The following is a 19,650-nucleotide window of genomic DNA, read 5'->3' as shown; positions in this document are numbered from 1 at the left end:
CGGAGAAAGGGAGAGAGAGAGAGAGAGAGAGAGAGAGAGAGAGAGAAAGACAGAACCCCAAGTAGGTTCTGCGCTGTCAGAGCAGAGCCCGATGCAGGGCTCAAGCTCACGAAACTGTGAGATCAGGACCTGAGCTGAAATCAAGAGTCAGACCAACTTAACCAACTGAGCCACCCAGGTGCCCCAGGAGTCAGAGTTTTTCAAGGTGCAATGGAAAGTCCATGAAGGAGGTCTAAGCAGAGGAATGGCTTAACGGGGCACCATTTATACTTTAGCACTTGAGCTGAGACACGGAGAATGAATTCAGAATTTGGAAATCAATTCAGAGACTTCAATGTAACAGCAGAGATTCTCCCTTCTAGTTCCCACTTATTTTTCTTTTATGGTGCTTCTTCCTTCAACCCTGAACTTCTGTGGATATTTCAGGAGGAGGGAGGAGTCTAGTTCTCTTTAATTTGCCAAGTCTCTACCCTAGCAGCAAGAGGTCTCTTTACATAACAGTGTTTATAGGGATGTCATCTTGGTACCGGCCTCCAAGGCCAGGTCAGTTAAGGACTCTGCTTACCCAGATGCAGCCTTCGGGGAAAAACTGAAGATGGGGATGCCCACAGATGACGAGAACCACAACGCGATAAACCCAAGTTATTTCTCCCAAGATGGAAATAAAGTTCCTTTATCACTTCGAGTAGATGGTCTCTCCGTGAATGTGCTGGATTAAGAAATGTTGCGGGGAAAACCACCCCATCTAGTAGTACATACTTTCCATGACCCCAAAGGACACCGGCATCCTCCTCAACTCCTAAGAGGTACGCCTTAGTTAAAATTCCTGAAGGTGAAGGGCTCAAAAATGAAATTCACCAGTCAGAACTTGATTCAAATGGAAAGAATGAGTACACATGCCACCAGATTTCTCTCTGCACATAATCTCTTTGGGCAGAATTCTGCACAGTAGATTTGAAAAGCTTTCTGCATAATTATTGTTAAAAGACATCCCCAAGATCACTGACATTTTTGAGAGAGATTTGCCCTTCTCTTTCAGGTTCTTGGAACCACAGAACACTACATGCAGATGAAGATTTTAACTGAAAGAAAAAATAAATAAATGAAGAAATTACTTGCAGAAAGCAAAAACCTGGTTTGCATTGCTGAAGGTAAAAAAAAAAAAAAAGTATTGAGTTTTTAGTGATGTAAGTGCTAATTAATAAATTTAGACAAGGACTGGAAAAGAATAGGACAATAGCCTTTCATCTTGAACTTCTACGGTTTAGGGAGGGAGGAAGTTGTTAATAACTTCGTGAACTGGCTCTAAAATGTCATTTGTATACTTAGTGAAAATTGGGAAGAAGGAAAATTACTGTAGTAGATGCAAACTCAAATACCTCCTCTAGGGATTAGACAAGTAACATCTATGTTCTTAAAGGGTTAGGTGTACCATACAGGGTAGCAGAACATGTACCAAAAAGCATTTTCTTTTTATTTTATTTTTTTACTGTATACTTGTTTTTGAGAGAGAGTGCGAGTGGGGTAGGGGCAGAGAGAGAGGGAGACAGAGGATCCAAAGCAGGCTCTGTGCTGAGGGCAGAGAGCCCAATGCGGGGCTGGAACTCACAAACTGTGAGATCATGACCTAAGCCAAAGTGGGACGCTTAACCGACTGAGCCACCCCGGTGCCCCTACCAAAAATTATTTTTAAAAATACCGTTGTGGGGGCACCTGGCTGACTCAGTCAGCAGAGCATGTGACTCTTCATCTCAGGGTCCTGAGTTTGAGCCCGACATTGAGTGGAGAGATTACTTAAAAATAAAATCTTAAGGGGTGCCTGGGGGGCTCAGTTGGTGAAACGTCCCACTTTGCCTCAGGTCGTGATCCCGCAGTTCCTGTGTTCAAGCTCCATATTGTGGTCTGTGCTGACAGCTCAGAGCCTGGAGCCTGCTTCAGATTCTGTGTCTCCCTCTCTCTGCCCCTCCCGTACACGTACTCAGTCTCTCTCTCAAAAATAAACATTTGAAGCAGTTTTTTTAGGAAAAAAATAAAATTTTAAAAAGAATTGTTTTTAATGTTCATTTTTGACAGGGGTAGGGGAAGAGAGGGAGGGAGACAGAATCCAAAGCAAGAGCCAGGCTCTGAGCTGTCAGCACACAGCCGGATGTGGGGCTCGAACTCACCAATGGTGAGATCATGACCTGAGCTGAAGTCGGACACTTAATTGACTGAGCCACCCAGGCGCCCCAAAAATAAAATAAAATCTTTAAAAAAAAAATACTACTGTCGCCAAAGAAAACATCTATTTGGGTTTAATTCTGCCTACAAGTGTGCATCTGTCGCTGCTGGTATAGTGTACAAGTTGGCAAGTATCAATTAAGTAAGTGCACCCACACTTCCCAAATCCTTAAAGCTGACAGAGAAGGCCTTTGCACTCTGGCTGGCCCCTGCCTACTTCTCCAGGCTCACCACCTCCCAATCTTGAGATGCCCTAGAACATAGGAAGAGCTGATAAAAACATAACAGCTGTGATGTGGTGAAGGGGAGGGTCTAAAACGGCACCTTGCAATGGAAATGTCATGTGAGCCATGTTCCAAGAGATAAAACAAGTGAAATTTAAAAAAAAAATTTTTTTTAATGTTTATTTATTTTTGAGAGAGAGAGAGAGAGAGAGAGAGAGCAAGCGAGCATGAGCAGGGGGAGGGGCAGAGAGAGAGGGAGACACAGAATTTGAAACAGACTCCAGGCTCTGAGCTGTCAGCATAGAGCCAGATGCTGGGCTCAAACTCACAAACCGCGAGATATGACCTGAGCTGAAGTCGGACACTTAACCGACTGAGCCGCCCAGGTGCCCCAAAACAAGTGAAATTTTAATACAATACTTCATTTAACCCAATTCATCCAAAATGTCATTTCAACATGTCATCAATTTAAAAAAATCATTAGTGAGATACTTCCTGGTCTTTTGTTTGTATTAAGTCTCTGAAATCCAGTGTATTTTTCTGTTAATGCTTAGCTATTTATTTTCAGAGAAAGAGAAGCAGAGTGATTCCCATGCAGGCTCCAAGCTGTCTGCACAGAGCCCGACGCAGGGCTCAATCTCACAAACTGCGATATCATGACCTGAGCCAAAATCCAGAGTCAGTTGCTTAACCAAGACTGAGCCATCCAGGCGCCCCCAAGTGTATTGTTAATATACACGGCATGCCTCAGTTTGGACTGGCCAGGTCTCAAGTGTCCCATGTGACCCGTGGCCACCATCTTGGACAGCGCAGATTCAGCATAAGAGCAAGGCTCCCACTAGCTGGCGACAGGGCCGCATGCAAGTCCCTGGCTCTTCCCTGTGGGTTTGATCATCTGACACAAGATGACTCTTAGAACCCCACAGGTCTCTCCTTCCTGAGAAATAACTGCATTAAATCATTTTAAAATAACAGATAACACAGACGGATGAAAGAAAGGATAAGTGAACAGGTCAATTATGGGTTGCTGTCACTAATGTCATCATCTGGCCGAGACCAGGCAGAGTTGGAGCAGGCTCGTTATCTTAATTTGTATGGATGAGAAGGTTTCCTTACAGCGGCTCTAAAAACATTTATGTGATAAGAGAGGTTCATAATCAAGTTGTCCCATTATAACCTCCTGAGAATGTAGAATGGATTGGCAATAAATTTAATGCAAACATCACTTAAGCACCAATTGTAAATTCAAAGCATCTGTAATTATTGATTTATTTGTCATTGTTCTTTAATATATATAAACTTGGTTTCTGCAAGTTGCTTCTTGGGAACATTATGTAGGAAAAAATGCCAAGCAGCAAAGGAATTCAAGTTGCTATAAAAGTTCAGCTGGGTGGCTCAGTCGGTTAGCGCCTAACTCTTGACTTCAGCTCAGGTTGTAGTCTCACAGTTCATGGGATCAAGCCCTCCGACTCTGTGCTGACAACGCAGAGCCTGCTTGGGATTCTCCCTCTCCTCTCTCTCTGCTCCTACCCCACATGCATGTGCTAGCACACTCTTTCTCTCTCTCAAAATAAATAAACACTAAAAAAAAAAAAAAATTCACTTAAATCTAGATGTAATACCTTTTTGGCCTCCTAGATTCAAATTACTTGCCCAAAATTCTTGGTTGGGCCATTTGAAAACCTTCTAGTGTTTTTAGGAAACGGAGATGGTCAGAAATCTGTAGAGGTGTTTTTTCTACTTTTAACACATCAAACACAAAAGAAATCTTATACTGAGTTCGGTAAATCCTGACTTGATGTAAGCCTTCTAATCACAAGTCCAGGGCAGAATAACAGAGGCAGAAGAGCTACAACATCACCTGGTAAGACGCTGCGGTTATCCACACACATGGAGAAGATGCGCTCGTACACGAGCTTTCCTGGGGAGAGAAGGACATAAGGGGTTAGCATCACGCTCCTCAGGAGCAAACACGAAATAAACATTTGTTAATTAGGGGCACAGAGATGGCATCGCCCAGAGCACTTCAATTTGTGATAATATGCTGCCACCTAGTGGGACAAACGTTGAGCCCCATTTCTTTTTGTTTTTAATAAAGTGAGGGAAACTTTTTACTTTCTGAGATCCAGGAAAGTAATCCTTCTCCCCTTAGAGAGGGAAATGTAGGGCCAAAGGGACCTTAGGCACCTCCATTCACTCGATAAATAGGCAACAGTCCACGTTTTATTTCTAAGGCAGAGGCTGCAAATGGGCAGCCAGGGATCCATTCCATCTGGCCCACAACACAAAGTGCTTTAACATTTTTTAATTAGTTGCCAACAGGTAAAAACTTTCATTTACATGAAAAACCCGATTTCCTGCCTCTTCGCAAATGATCTACCAAAAATGGCCCACATCCCTATGGGATAAAAATGAGCTAAAACAGATTAGCATCTGCCCTTTCAAATGGTGTATACACTACCCAGTTTGCCCCAGTCTCCACCACTCTGCCTCTCAGCAACTGCCTGCTTCACTCATTTATGTGATCTGCTCGTTTGACATTCAACTACTGAGTGCTACGAGAGTAGAAATCTGTGTCTGTTTTGTTCATGGGTATATCCCCAGGACTAGATGAGTGCCTGGCATACTGTCGAGGCTCCATTTTTCTTAGATGCATAAATGAATGTATTTCAGGTGATGTGGGTCACAGGTCTACTGCGACTATTCAAATCTGTTGTTGCTCAAAAGCGATCATAGACAATGTGCCAACAGCTGTGGTTGTGTTTCAATAATAATAAAACTTTACTTACAAAAACAAGTGGGCAGGGTAGACTTAGTCTACAAGCCACCCCCTAATCTAGCACTAAAAACTTTATTTATTCTGTGTATTTTGGAAAATGCTATCCATATCCAAGGGATAAAAATTACACTTCTATTCATTTCCCAGAGACTCCCAAATCACCTTTAATGTTCAAAGTATTTCCCTGAGTTCATGTGTTTGTTTTTTTACACCCCTCCTCCCCCCATAACCCTGTTGTTCAGGGCACCAAAGAACCACACATCCTGTCCATACACGGAAAAAGAGACAGGAAGTTCTAAGAACATGAAATCCAATGACTTCACCAAGAAATGACACAAGGCTAAGATGAAGGGCAGGAAGCCAACCAAACAGAGGAGCCATCTAGGTGGTTCTCCCAGTGTGGACTACTTACGATATAATCACATAAAGACCCCTGCTGAAAATCACATTCCTGGGGCTCACCTCAGAGCTAGTGAAAAATAGTATTTTAGGGGGTGAAGACTAGGAATATGAATCTTGAATAACCTTGCTAGGGAATTCTTGTATACACCACGTGTAAAAACCATGGTTTTAGGCAAGCACGAGTCTACGAGCTATAACTTGTCTTGGGTATGGGAATCTCTAAAAACAGTGGCAAGCCTCCATCATCCCTCTAAACCAGGGGTCTCCAACCTCGGCTAAACATTCAAGCCACCTGGCACGTCTGAAAATAAGCTGATGTCTGGGTCTGTCCTCAGAGATTCTGATAAAAATGGTCTCTTGGGGCACCTGGGTGGCTCTGTCAGTTAAGGGTCTGACTTCGGATCAGGTCATGATCTCCCGGTTCATGAAGTTCGAGCCCTGCATTGGGTTCTATGCTGACAGTTCAGAGCCTAGAGCCTGCTTCAGATTCTGGGTCTCCCTCTCTCTCTGCACCTCCCCCATTCATGCTCTGTGTCTCTCTCAAAGATAAATAAACCTTAAAAAAGAAAAAAAAAAAAAAAAGGTCTGAGGTGGGGCTTGAACATTGGGCAAGTTTTTAAAGTTTCCCATCTTTGGTGTGTACCATCAGTTCAACTGAGAAGGTCCCCGGAAACCTATGGAATAAACCCTAGTTCTCAAAGCCACCTGCCTTTTGCCTTCTGGCAGGAAGTGCTTTCCTTATGTGCGGCCCTGGGCTCCCGTGGCAGCCATACCTGGCACCATGATGGGCTCCGCTGTGATGACCACAGAGCACGGCACTAAGGACTTCATATAATTTTACCCTGGGCCATCACACAGCAGGCCATGCTGGACAGCTGTATAACTTCTCACCTCCTACGGTGCATGGACCAGATTTATGAGCACACAACACCTTTACTTTCTTCACAATAAGCTTGCCACCCCTCCGAAACCACAAGTAATTGTTACGTTTCGCATTCATATGCTAAGGGGCCTTTAACTACTAAATCATTTTTGGCCAAGCGAGTTTGGTGAATTATTTTTTTCCTTTGTCTTGAGAAATAATACCCAATCCTAGATTGATTTCCCTTCTTGACTCACAATGTTCTCAGTCAGTAACACTAAAATGAATACAGTGAGAGCTGCTAATGTTTTCTGAGCACTTACTCTGTACCAAGTACCGTTCAAAGTTGTCTACGCTGATCCTGCCAGGCAAGTTCTTAGAAGAGGAAAAACATTATATGCTTCCTATGCATTCTCTTAATTCTGTCCCCAAACCCCCCAGAGACAGGGTCTGTTATGCCATTTTACAGATGAAAAAAAACAAGGCTCAGGTACACATGACTCTGGAAGAGGAGACGCAGGCATGGGACATGGGCAGATAGACTCCAGGGCCCGGCTCCGTGCTTGGTGCCTCCAGTGAAATCCCACTGGAAGGCCAGCATGCGCCTTCTCGCTGCAAATGCTCAGGGCTGTGTCCCATATCCCTGCCCAGCAAGATGCTCCAACCTACAGCTGTCCAGGTCAACCACCAAGCACCTGCCCCCATACTGTCACGCACCTCCCTAAGGAGCAGTGTTAGGACGATGCTTCCAAGTGGATCTCAGCACTCCGATCTCCCACCTCTTTTGTAAAAGGCGAAAACTGTCCATTATGTTGTGCCCACAGCACAACAGAGTCTCCTTCAGCACCTGCAGACCCAGGCTGCCTCACAGTCCTGAGGAATATCATCTGTAACAGATCCTGACAAGGGCACCACTGGGAGCACGGTTCGGAAGCAGAGGAGGGAGAATAGTGTTGAAAGTCGGTACCTCATCTAAAAGTTTGGTTTTAACAGGAAAAAACATTCCCCTGATTCAAAATTCAAATAAGGCTGTGGAAGGTACTGAGGGAAGGTTGTCTCTGGCCCATCCCTGTCCAACCTCACTGCCCCCGCCACCCTCTGAGGGCTCCCGCTTTACTTAGTTTCTTGGACATCCTTCTAACGTTTCTTCAGGCAAATCCAAGTCAATGTCAACAAGGTTTCCAGCGTCTCCTTCTTTCTTACACAAAAGAGAACATAACTCTATTCTGCATCTTGACTTTCTCTCGTGATGACACATATACCCTGGAGATCCCTCCACAGCGGAAAACGGAGCACACCCTCCCTCTTTCTTATGGGTTTCCTATGCTCCAGCGTACAGATGGACCGTCATTTATTTAACTGGTCCCCTACCGATGGCCACCTGGGTTGTTGCTGGGCTTTGCTATCATAAATGGGATGAATTCCCAGCGGTGAGGTTGCTGGGTCAAACGTATACCCATTTGTAATTTTCACAGAGAGTAAAATCTCCCCTGTGAGCCACATACAAGAGAAATAAAACAGGTCTTCGACTGCAGAGAGAACTCACAGTCCCAGCTCTGCCGCTCACTCCCCTTGTGACCTTTGGCAAGCTGTGGCTCACGCCCCTCATCTGTAAAATGGGGTTAATTACAGAACCCGCCTCACATGCTGTGATGACGAGGATGTGATTTATTATCTCTAAAGCACCCAGAATGGAGTCGGGACCAAGGACATTATTTGTTGAGGGTTGATCACTGCTATTATCAACTCTCAGCCCAGCTAATTTCTGGGATGCGGCAAGGACAGGCACCTGCACCGTATCCTGAGCTTGCCAAGGCAGGAGACTGGGGTGCCACCATTGGAGGCTGGCAAAATGGTTATGCAAAATTTTCACAAAGTTAATGTCCACATCCAGCTAGGCTTGTAGGTTAGAAACTGGTCCACTGGTGTCCCCGAGCTAGTGTCACTCAGGATGCTGACTCATGCAAAAGAAACTTGCAAGAGGCAGGTGAGGGAAACCAGAGGCCAGCATGTTGACTGTGAGAACCAGACACAACCACCGACCCCTCTCCCTGACTGACGTCCTCGCTCCTGAAAGCAGGCTGTGTAAGAGGACAAGGCAAGGCCCAAAAGTTGTATGACTTGGTATCTCTTCTGAGAGCCTAACTCACCCGTCCATTCTGAAAATCCATTCATTCTCTCCATCCCCACTGCCTCCTCGGCCTCATACCTCAAGTGCAGCAATGGCCTCCTAACCAGGCTCCCGGCCCTACCTCTGCCCTGCAGTCTAGTCTCAACAAGCAGCCACTAAAACAAATCCCGTCACAGGGCTTCTGGGTGGCTCAGTCGGTTAAGTGTCCAACTTCGGCTCAGGTCAGGAGTCTCACGGCTCTGGAGTTCGAGCCCGGTGTCGGGCTCTCTGCTGTCAGCATGGAGCCCACTTCAGATCCTCTGTCTCCCTCTCTCTCTGCCCCTCCCCCTTCTCTCTTAAAAATTAACAAGCATTAACAAACAAATCACATCACATTGCTTCTCTGCTTAACACCCCCCAGGGGTTCCTCAGAGTCAAAGCCCAAGCCCTTCCAATGACCTACAAGGCCCACCATGATCTCTGACCCATTCAGCTCCCATGCCACCACCCTGTACACCCCACTCCCAGCCACCCTGGCCTCTCCGTTCTCCAAACCTGTCAGTCACACTCCCACCCCAAGGCCTTTGCACCAGCGGTCCCTTGGCCTAATATGGGCGATCCCTTCCATACCCAGAGAGAATGTGGCTCATCTCTCGTCTCCTTCAAGCACTTGCTCAAATAGCAACTTCTAGCAGGGCCTCCTGTGACCACCCTATTTAAAATTGCAGTCTCCATCACCCCTCACCGACCCTCCTTCAATTCCCCTCACCTTGCTCTATTTTGTTTTTTGTTTTGTTTTGTTTTCTCCAGAGAGCTGATCATCATCTAACACATAATTGGGTTTACTTCTTTTGCAAATACCCTTTCACTGAACATAAGCCCACAAAGGTGAGGACTTTTGTCTCTTATTACTGACACATCCTTTGTACTCAGCAGAGCTCCTGGGCCGACGGGTCGTTGCCCAACCAGGCCATCTCTTCTTGTAGTCCAGTTAGCTCCCACTCCCCTTTCTTCTGCGAACAGCATCACCTTTCTGCTTTTCGGTGACCTGGATAATCTGCATACTCATCCCGCAGATACCATGAATGACTCCGAAACTAACCTGTGAACTAACCAGGCCAAGGAAATGGAATTCTGGAACTTTTTGTTGAATGACGGGATGAAGCTCTTTCCTCATCCTGGGACTACTAGCAAAAGAACTGATACCACCTTGCAGAGTGAGAATGAAGCGAATCCTAGGCAAAGTACTAGAAAATGCCAACACAACTGTTTGAGTTCCTGAATCCAGAAACCACCCCTGGGCTTTTCAGCATACGACAATAATAAATAACCCCCTATATGATAAATAACTAGTAGGAGTTAGATTCCCTATCATTTATTCCAGCCAATACATGCAGTCCCCGGTCTCCTGTGAAGACGACGGGGATCTCTGCTTGATATTTTGTTTTCTGACACATTAGATCATTCTATGGGTTACAGATGAGACTTGCTGCTTGGGAGTCCATGGGTCCCTCCTTGGTAAGACAGCCAATGTCTCTGTTCTGGTCCACGAGGGGTTCAGCTCTCAGAAGGCAATTCCATGTGCTAGCTCTCCTGGGGCACCTCACTGCTGAACATCAAACATAGCCTTGAGAGCTGCATGGTTTGATGTCCTGGCCACTGACAACCACCGAGGAGCACAAAGGCCTCCTACTTCTCCAGAGGAGCTCCAGGTTATTCTCTTCAGTCTAGATCATTCAGCTTGAGGTGGGGAGCACGGGGTGAGGGGCAGCCGTGATGCTACGGGAAAGCTCACAAGAGCTGCAGCAGTCATTTGGGCAGGAGAGCACTGTGGCTTGGACTAAGGTGATCATAGTGAAGACAGATAAAAATGGACGAACTCAAGAGGGACTCAGGATACTGAAGAACCTCATACTGGATTAAACATGGGGCACAGGGTAAAAGACTCTCAGATCTCCAGCTTGGGCAATGGGACAGAGGATGCTGCCATATTCCCCAGGAGAGAAACCCACTGGGAGTGCTGGGCAGAGAAGCCACACTCAGTTCTGACAAAGGGAGTTCCAGACGCAATAGGGCAACAGACAAGAGCCGGTTCAGATAGGAAGTGTGCTCCCCAGTTCCCCCTGGCTTCACTCACTTGCTCTTCCAGCCTATCAGAAGGTTAGAAAACATGAGATTTAAGATTCTTTCAAAAATAGCATTCTTGTTAATGAGCAGAGGTGGGGAGTGGTCTGGTCTCCCTCATGGTCTACCCAACTACTTAAACCTCAAAAGAAATTAAAGCACTGCTACCATCCAGCTTTCCAACAAAACAGATGTCTTTTCTAGATCTAAGATGAACAGAACTAGAACTTACCAAATGTGTCAAGTATGTCGGTGATAAGGACAAATTTGCTTGGGTAGAACTGAATAACGCTTGTGTCCGAAAGCAGCTTTGAACACTAAAAAAAGAGAAGATAAAAGGAAATTCACTCCATCGTGTCTGACTTGGTTGGAATGCTCCAGGACTGGAAAATTAATTTCTATAAACAAGTGCAGATGCTTACCATGTGCCAAGCCCCATGCTAGACACTGGAGATATAATGATAAACAAAACCACTGTCCTTTTGACAAAGGAGGCCAGACTCTGCTCTCTACAGAGCCTCTTATGGAAAGACACCGTCACTTCCCTCCAAGAAAACCACAGGACTGAGGAATCTCATCCAGAAGGATCTTTGCTCATACAGCGAACTAGGGTCAGCATCAAAGTCACCAAGAGAAGTCAAGGACACCTCTCCCATCAGTGTCCTCACAGATGACTCCATCTTTGTTCCAACTGCTTTTCAGCACAGCCTCCTGTGGTTTATTTCACAATGGTCTTGATTCTTTAACGTTCTCTTCTATGAAATGTTCCCATCAGTACATCTCCAGGGCTTCTAAAACTAGCATCTATTTTTTTTCCTTAATTGAAGTACAGTTGACACACAACGTACGTTAGTTTCAAGTCTACACTATATAAAAACATTGTGCTAAGCTCACTGCGAGTGTAGCCCCCATCTGTCACCATAAAACAGTACCACTGACTATATTCCCTGTGCTGTACATTTTATCCCCGTAACATCTATGATTTATCCTCACTTCCAAACTTCCCTCTAAAAGCAAAGATGACAAGCTTCAGAGAGCACATGTTTGTCTGCAACTGTGATACTCAACACGGGGAACATTCCAGCTTTGCAGGGAATCGCTCAGTCCCCGTGCGATTATCACTCATACCAGAGGGCCATCGACACATACAGAACTCTTAATGGAAGACTGCAGCCACACAACATGGCCCCAAGCACCCCAGATTAAGTCATCTTTTATAATCAAAAGCAAAATATCTATTTCTTCTTGGGATAGCTGGGTGGCTCAGTTGGTAGGTGTCCGACTTTGGCTCAGGTCATGATCTCACAGTTCGTGGGTTCAGGCCCTGGATTGGGCTCAGTGCTAGCAGTGTAGAGTCTGTTTAGGATTCTCTCTCTCTCCCTCCCTCTATGTCCTTTCCTCTCTCTCTCTCTCTCAAAAAACAAAAACCCACAACTATTTCTTCTTTGAAGAACTAAATGTAATGCCCTGAAATCTTTTCCAATTCACAAGTCCATGCAAACAACTAAACACTTGACCTTCAGATACAAATATGTCACTTAAAAACAAAAGATATTTGAAGTGCCTGGGTGGCTCAGTCAGTTAAGTGACTTTGACTCAGATCATGATCTCGCAGTTCATGAGTTTGAGCCCCATATCAGACTCTGTGCTGACAGTTTGGAGCCTGGAGCCTGCTTCAGATTCTCTGTCTCCCTCTCTCTCTGCCCCTCTCTTGCTCGTGCTGTATCTCTCTCTCAAAATAAATAAAGAAACATTATAAAGAAAAGACACTTGACATTTGGAATGAGTCCTTTAATATGCATTTCCGATGTGCAGAGAATGGAAATAATGTGCAACCTATCAAAAGGTAGGCTGGCATGGGTTTTCAGGTTGGCGTGGTCATCCAATTTCTAAATTGTTAAATTCACCAAGTTTCTCCACAGCATTTGAGCCTAAAAATAAACACAGTGTCTAATGTGCAAAACAACCTCTTACAGCCCAAGTATTATGGGAGGGGGAGGGGCGGGAGGGCAGAAGGGTGAGGGGAATGTAAGGCGTTAAAACAATGGTGTTGACACCAAATGTAGCATTTGGATGTTCATAGAAATCCACTTCCTGAGGCCTCGCTTGCTGTTCGTCTTCCGCCCTTCAGGAAAGCTCCAGCTTAAACAACAGCCCCGCGAGATTTCAGGGCTTGCTTGGAAAAAGCAAACAATTCTGAATCCTAGAGACTGTTTATGATACACAGCCCTTGGTTCCTATGGGTGTGACATCTCCTGAGTTCCCACCCAGGGCTCCTCAGAGAGGAGCAGCGCCCAGCAGTGAGGTGAGAAGACACGATTCAAACAGAAGATTTCAAACTAAACACAGCTGGCACTTCCCAACATCTGTGTGTGGAGTGCTCTCCCAGGCTGGTATCACAGAACAGACATTTTCCAGAAGGGAAAAGGAAGCAGAATTTCTTCAATCCACAGTTCAAGTCATAATGATGTCATAAATTGAAGTACCCCCCCGCCGCCTTTAAATCACTATTTTGAAGATTCCAGGTTTTTTTTTTTTTCAACTTTTTTTTTTTTTTTAATTTATTTTTGGGACAGAGAGAGACAGAGCATGAACGGGGGAGGGGCAGAGAGAGAGGGAGACACAGAATCGTAAACAGGCTCCAGGCTCCGAGCCATCAGCCCAGAGCCTGACGCAGGGCTCGAATTCACGGACCGCGAGATCGTGACCTGGCTGAAGTCGGACGCTTAACCGACTGCGCCACCCAGGCGCCCCGAAGATTCCAGTTTTTTTAAAGCTTTGGTGCAGTTTCCTAAATAAAAATGAGGCAGCCCAAGGTGTTAAAAATACAGAGTCCCTGATCCATGTGAAACCTACTGGTCAAAACCTCCAGCTGAGGTGCCAGGTCATCAGCATTTTTGACAAAGGCTCCAGGTGACCGTTGCCGCGGAGCCCAAAACGCACTGGGTGCATGAGATCCATAATCGGCAGCTAACTCTGCTAACTAAGCATTCTACAGCCTGTATGTTCTCAGCTTTGGAATCATCTGGGAGCTTTTAAAAATAATGGCACCTGGGTCCCAATCCCAGGGATTCTAATTAAGCTGGTCTGGGGGGCAGCTCAGACTCAGGACCTTTTTGAAGCCCCCAAGCGATTCCGACACGCAGCTGAGGTAGAGAACCACCGAGGCAGACATTTCCTGAACAACTGACTGATAAATTACTCTGCCTGAAATACTTGCTATGGAACTTATCAGCACTGCTGGAAAAGTACTAAAATGGTGTTTTTCATTTGTTTCCAATTAGTAACATTCTACAAGGCCACTAGCAGTTTCTAGAATTCAGTTAGGAATTAGGCATATAAATACACACACACACACACACACACACACACACACACACACACACCCAAATAACCAAAAACAAAAGGATAAAGATAACCGATAGCCAAATACTAAGAAAGAAAGACAGATCAAAGGAAGCAAGCAAACAGACTAATCAGAGGACAATTACCACTGAGAATACGTGGGGAAAAAATCCAAACAATATAATGGAAAAATGAACAAGAGGAATCAATGAAAGCTACTTTCCAGAGAAGGAAACCCACATGGCCGATAAACAAGTAAAAAGATGCCTGATCTTATTATAATCAGGGAATTGCAAATTAAAACCACAATACAATGATTTTATTATCTCTTAAATTGGAAAAATTAAAATAGAAAGTCTGCTCACACCAAATGTTGGTAGGATGCTCAACAACACAGACTCCCACAATCCCACCGCTGCTACCAGTGCGTGCTGGCACAGCTATGCTGGAAAGTAACTCAATGTTGTCTGATAAAGCTGAAGAGGCACACACACCCCACACCCACTCTCAGGTAAGGGCCCTCATCCCCAGAGAGGCCAGCAGGCATGTCCAAGAGTGATCACACCAGCATCGTTCATAACAACGAGAAAAGGGAAAAACCAGATACCCACCAAGAGAAAGAGTGATACATATTTTATGCATCAGTAGACTCATTACTGCTAGGTTGGCAAATTTCTCTCATCTACAAGGTCAACACAATCCCTACCAAAATCCCAGAAGGTCTTTTTTTTGGGGGGGGGGGGGGAGGGTGGGTAGAAATTGACAGGTTGATCCTCTAAATCACATGGAAATGCAAAGGACCCCAGGATAGCCAAAACACATTTTTGGAAAAAAAAAAAAAAAAAAGAACCAACGTAAAAGACTTACACTGACCAGTTTCAAAAATTACCATAAAGCTACAGTAATCGAGACAGTGTGGTAATGGCATAAGGAGAGACTTACACAGATTTAAGGAATTAATTCAAGAACCCAGAAATAAACCCTTGCATTTACAGTCAGGTGACTTTTGATAAAGATGCCAAAATAATTCAATCGGGAAAAGACAGCCTTTTCAACAAATGTTGGCGAGAAAACCAGACATCTGCATGCAAAACAAATGAATCTAAGGGAGCCTGGGTGGCTCAGTCAGCGGAGTGTCAGACTTGATCATGCCGCTTAGCTCATTAGCTCAGGTCATGATCTCACGGTTCATGAGTTCAAGCCCCACGTTGGGCTTTGCACTGACAGAGTGGAGCCTGCTTTTAATTCTCTGTCCCCCTCTCTCTCTCTCTGCCCCTCCTCCACTCACTCCCCCTCTCCAAAAAGAAACACTAAAATTTAAAAAAACAAAAACAAAAAAACAAGTCTATGAAAGGGCGGGCCTACGCCGGCCGACTCCATCTTGTTCTGTGTTCTCCACCTTGAGTGACTATGTCCCCGACATGACCCCTTTTCCGGGAAAATCACAGAAACCTCAGACCGCGCCTCCTCCCCTTGAGTAACCTCCCGCTCACCCGTTCAAACTTCCTGATCAAAACACGCCCAGCGACCTGCGTAACAGGACTCCGACCCTTCCCCAGCCAATCGGCCGAGGCCACGACCCTTCCCCAGCCAATCGGCTGAGACCACAGCCATTACCTCACCAACTGCCCCTAGACCCCTATAAAACCTTTGTGCTTTTGAAACTCGCTCTCTCTCCCTGGTATCTCACCGCTGCGTCGGTGCAGGTAGGGGATTGAGCTCGAGCTAGCTCGAATAAAGGTTCTTTTGCTTTTGCATCGGACTCGGCTCCCTGGTGGTCTTTGGGGATCACGAATTCTGGGCATAACAGTCTAGACCTTTATACTACACACAAAAATCACTTCAATATGGGCCATAAACCTAGATGTATGAGCTAAAACTATGAAGCTTCTAGAACAAAACATAGGAAAAAATTCTCACCACCTTGAATTAGACCAAGAGTTATTAGCTATTTACTCCAAAAGCATGAGTCAAAAGAGAGACTATTAGGGGCGCCTGGGTGGCTCAGTCGGTTAAGCGTCCGACTTCGCTCAGGTCATGATCTCACGGTCCGTGAGTTCGAGCCCCGCGTCGGGCTCTGTGCTGACAGCTCAGAGCCTGGAGCCTGTTTCAGATTCTGTGTCTCCCTCTTTCTCTGACCCTCCCCTGTTCATGCTCTCTCTCTGTCTCTCTCTCTGTCTCAAAAATAAATAAACGTTAAAAAATTTAAAAAAAAAAAAAAAAAAAAAAAAGAGAGACTATTGATAAATTTGATTTTGTTAAAATTATAAACTCCTCCCCTTCAAAAGACACCAGTGTGAAAATGAGGACAGGCCACAGACCAGGAGACACTTGATAAGGAACTTGTATCAAGGATACATAAAGAATTGTTACAACTCAACTAGAACATAACCTGATTTTTAAAATAGGCCAGTCTTATTAAGTACATTTTTCACTAACAGAGAGAAAAATGGCCAATGGGCATAGGAAAAGAGGCTTAACATCATCAGTCCACAGGGATTTCAAATTAATGCCACAAATGAGATACCACTTTAGACCCACTGGGGTGGCTACAATCAAAATAACAGTAACACGGGTGCTGGACAAGATATAGAGGACCTGGAACCCACACACCAAGCTGGTAGGGATGCAAACAGACAGCCGTTTGGAAAGCAGGTTGGCCATTTCTCAAAAAGTTAAACATACCCTTATCATAGGACTCAGCAATTCTACCCCTAGGAATCTACTCAAGAGAGATCAAAGCATAGGTCCATGCAAAGACTTCTATACAAATGTTCACAGTAGCATCATTCATAATAACCAGAGTAGAAATGACCTGTGTCCATCAACTTGTTAATGGTTAAGTAAAAATGTGGTCATTCAAGGGGCGCCTGGGTGGCTCAGTCGGTTAAGCGTCCGACTTCGGTTCATGTCATGATCTCACGCTTTGTGGATTCGAGCCCCACGTCGGGCTCTGTGCTGACAACTCAGAGCTTGGAGCCTGCTTCAAATTCTGTGTCTCCCTCTCTCTCTGCCTTTCCCCTGCTCACACTCTGTCTCTGTGTCTCCCCAAAATAAATAAATGTTAAAAGAAAAAATTTAAAAAAAAAACAAAAAAAAACGTGGTCATCCATATAATGGACTACTACTTAGCAACAAAAAGGTACAGGGTATCAATACAACAGCACAAACCTCAAAAAACATTATGCTAAGTAGAAGAATCCAGAGGCGAAAGATTACACAAAGAATGGTCCCTATACACAAAAGGTCTCCAAAAGGCAGATTTATAGTCAGAAAGCAGACCAGTAGTTTTCTGGGGCTGGAAGTGACAGGGTCTGAGTGCAAACAGGCTTGAGAGAATTTGGGGGAGGAGGTATAAAAATGCTCTAAAACTGAGTTGTGTAAATAGCTAAGTAACTGTTACTAAAAATCAATGAACTATATTCCAGTAAGACTACCACACAACACAATACTTTACTGCAGAGCAAATAAGGTGAACTGGGCTCATTTCTCTCTACCTGCCCCTTGACTCTCTTTTTTGGTTAAAAAGTACTCTTTAAAGTATCCAAAGTAAAAGAGTTACTATTAACCAGATGTGGAGTTAATGAAACACTTTCATGGTTATTTTCTTTGAGAAGACATGAATTAAATCTTCTCCAGATGTCAAACTCTTGGAAGTCAAGTTCTCTATACTCCAGTCCTCTTGGGGAGATGTGGCCCATGAAAATATTTTGAAGAAGCGCTTATTAGTTTAGATATTTTCTTACTTGAGCCACTCAGCAAGCAACCCCCATCATGTGCATCCAGGATGAGAGGACTCTTCTTTGGGAGTATTTACTTTGTAAACTAACAACAGTGACTGCAGGGAAATGAGCCCAGGTTTGCCGGTCTTGAAACGCACACACACACAAAACCACCTGCCACACACAGTGTCATCTTTAAAGATTTCAAGCACTCAGTGTAAAGACTCTAGAGGAGAAAACAAAGGTCACATAGCCAAGATATGTTTTTTCCTTTTCTCTCTCTTTTTTTTATATTGCCATGACGTTGACCAAGAACAGGATTATCCTTTTGAACTAAAATGGCTGTTCAGAAATTCTTTGTGAACTCTGCTCTGAAACATAATGCACACATTAGTCCTTTTACAGTATATTTCTCAGCATGTCTTGCCATGACAAGATGATCTGAAGGGTCAAGAAACAGAATAAGCTATTTTCCTTACAGAATTTGATCTTGTGATCCAAGAGTTGTCATGAATCAACAAATTCATCAACAAAGGGTTCAACAAATGTACATCTCCTAACACTGTGAACATGTTTTGTCACGTGATTATGTAGAATGAGCCAGAAATGCATATATCAGTGACACACAACCATTAATCCCAAAGATACAAAGGAAATCTGATCAAGGAAACCCAAGATAGTTGGTCAATCTTTAGTCTGTACAAATTGTAATTTGTGTCAGCAGATGTACCAAGGCCACTGAACTGCACAATCCAGAGGGAATCATTAATTCTGTAATCCAAGCTGAATGTCCTGGAATTGTGCAGTATACAACCCGTGCAGGTGTACATGGTGGCCCTCAATAAAACATTCATAATCATGGCCTTTCACAATAAGTATGTGAAAATGGAACAGGTCAAAAAAAGTAGGGTAAGACTCTGAAGGCAGGCCTCTGAAAAACCCTAATTATCTACAAAAGAAGTTTTACATAGGAAATTCTGGGGGAAAAAGAAAAAAAAAATCACTAGACCTGACCTGGATGACTATTTTTAGAGCCTTCACTTTCTGGTCCGAGGCCCATGCATCCTTCAGAGACTGGTTGAGCTCTTCAATGCGGTTCACATAATCCTGTTGAGTCAAGTTCAACAGTTCCTTCTGGGATCCCTGTGGGCAGAAAGTAGGAAGGTGTTGACACAAAAGGAAAAACATTATTTGGTCACCAACCCCATGAATAATACTGAGTATTGACTGAGCTTCAGTATCTAAGTTTTCCTCACAACCCCCCAGGACTGATAGTATTGTCCTGTGACGGAAGAGGCCCTCTGAGTTTTCTGCAAAGACGGACAGAGTGCAGGCACTGAGATGGGCCTTGGAGCAAGTCAGACCTAAGTCAACCCCCTTGTTCACTCACTCACTGGCCATGTGATTCTGGGTGAGCAGCTCTCCTCCCAGAGCCTCATCTATACCAGGACAACAGGATCCACCACCTTATTTAATACTCATTGGGACCTACCGTGGACCAGCCATGGGCCACCAAATGCTCGAGATACAAAGGTGAGCAAAAAGACATTATTTCTAAGCTAACAGAGTTTAATGTACAAAGGATGAGATGGATATTAATGAAAACTGAGGTAAAGGCTCCAGAGGAAACAATTCTATGCAGACCTATAGCAGATTCACTGAATCTGAGGTGCCAATTATAAGAAGCACAATTCTTGGTGTACTATCAAGGAAGAAAAAAATACCCGTCACGGACATGCATCAATAAGAAACACAGCTCAATTTCAAGGATAGTCAAATGTGGGGGAAAGGCTTTCTCTCAGAAAGGAAGAAATATGGTAACAAAGGAATGGCCTCTAGACAGGTGGTCAAGAATGGTTTCC

General features: G+C 44.5%; 1 protein-coding gene across 6 annotated transcripts in view; it reads right to left on the bottom strand.

Annotated features, from left to right (window-relative positions):
• Positions 1-19,650, bottom strand: part of VPS35L (VPS35 endosomal protein sorting factor like) — a 121,848-nt gene that overhangs the window by 79,485 nt on the left and 22,713 nt on the right. For 5 of the 6 annotated variants that reach the window (XM_049638353.1, XM_049638354.1, XM_049638350.1 and 2 more), the window contains 3 exons: positions 18,803-18,931; positions 10,954-11,038; positions 4,306-4,365 (listed from right to left, as the gene is read on the bottom strand). In XM_049638353.1, the coding sequence (XP_049494310.1) occupies positions 4,306-4,365; positions 10,954-11,038; positions 18,803-18,931 (274 nt within the window). Of the gene's footprint in view, positions 1-4,305; positions 4,366-10,953; positions 11,039-18,802; positions 18,932-19,650 lie in introns of those variants that run through there. The other variant, XM_049638356.1, reaches the window with a different exon arrangement.

This window comes from Panthera uncia, chromosome E3, assembly GCF_023721935.1.
Source record: "Panthera uncia isolate 11264 chromosome E3, Puncia_PCG_1.0, whole genome shotgun sequence".
NCBI classification, from domain to species: domain Eukaryota; kingdom Metazoa; phylum Chordata; class Mammalia; order Carnivora; family Felidae; genus Panthera; species Panthera uncia.
Note: the sequence above shows the minus strand (reverse complement) of the source record. Positions and strands in the feature narration are given on the sequence as shown.